At 29.3% G+C, this 1,014-nt stretch overlaps 1 protein-coding gene across 1 annotated transcript in view; it reads left to right on the forward strand.

Annotated features, from left to right (window-relative positions):
• The window catches only part of LOC103472604 (protein starmaker-like), a 14,211-nt gene that overhangs the window by 4,388 nt on the left and 8,809 nt on the right, over positions 1 to 1,014 (forward strand). The window contains exons 12-15 of the mRNA XM_008422361.2: positions 321 to 341; positions 496 to 522; positions 602 to 643; positions 800 to 841. Coding sequence (XP_008420583.2) covers positions 321 to 341; positions 496 to 522; positions 602 to 643; positions 800 to 841 — 132 coding nt within the window. The remainder of the gene's footprint in view (positions 1 to 320; positions 342 to 495; positions 523 to 601; positions 644 to 799; positions 842 to 1,014) is intronic.

A 1,014-nucleotide genomic window follows, 5' to 3' on the forward strand; every position in this document is an offset into this window, starting at 1 on the left:
TATTATTTTACTAAATAGCCAAAATTTCCAAGGTTGAAACTGGAAGTCTGACCAACTTACATAAAGTGTATATTTAAGTTTTCATTGTATATTTTTCTTTTAAATTTGTAATTTTTAAGTCTATAAATTACTGGAAACTTTCCCAAATTGTAATTAGTTAACATTAAAGGTGACCTACGACTTTACTCTTGTCTTGACTTTTATATAAACTCGTTTTTTTTWATATAGATAAATCAATCCATCAACTATTAGTATCAATATTTCTGCCTCTGGCTTCAACATAAAGAAAATTAAATAAAAATTGTGCTTTGATTTCACAGATGACGACTCTTCCAGTAAAAGTGAGTATTGATTTATTGATTTYATTCAACAGACTCTATATATAGAAAACTTGTAACCCAGTAATATAATCAGGTTTCTTCATGTTTACCTGTGTGAACAGTGATAAAATATCTTTATTATGAGTTTATTTCTGTTCTCTGTTTGTGTTTTCAGCTGTTTCAGAATCATCTGAGGAACTAAGTCAGTTTAAACTTCATGCATTTTAGTACTTAATGCTGTTAAGATCCACAAAGTTAAATGTTTTATTTTCCTCTTTCAGCTGCTTCAGACGAGGACAGCGACCCGAAGGACGACTCCCAGGGTAAGAAAGTAAAGATTTAGATATTTATGTCTGCAAATGTGCTTCGGTGTCTGTTTATCAATGAAAACAAAAACAGTTTGAACATTTTGAGTATTTCTACTTCAAATTATTTTATCTGGTCTTAACTGTTTTTTTTTTTACTTTTTATTTTTCAAGTTGTTGCTGATAACCCTGAAATTTCTGAGGAGAAATCTGCAGGTGAGATGTTTATTTAATTTAAACAGTTTTAAACAGCTGGCYTGTCACAATAAAAGTTTTTGCTAGATGATAAATTGTCCAGGAAATTATTGCGATAGACGATAATATTGTTTTGAGATCATTCTGAAGTAATATAACGATAACAGCACAATTCAAAATGATCAATAAACTTT

The sequence above is a fragment of the Poecilia reticulata genome, linkage group LG11 (assembly GCF_000633615.1).
Source record: "Poecilia reticulata strain Guanapo linkage group LG11, Guppy_female_1.0+MT, whole genome shotgun sequence".
NCBI classification, from domain to species: Eukaryota; Metazoa; Chordata; class Actinopteri; order Cyprinodontiformes; family Poeciliidae; genus Poecilia; species Poecilia reticulata.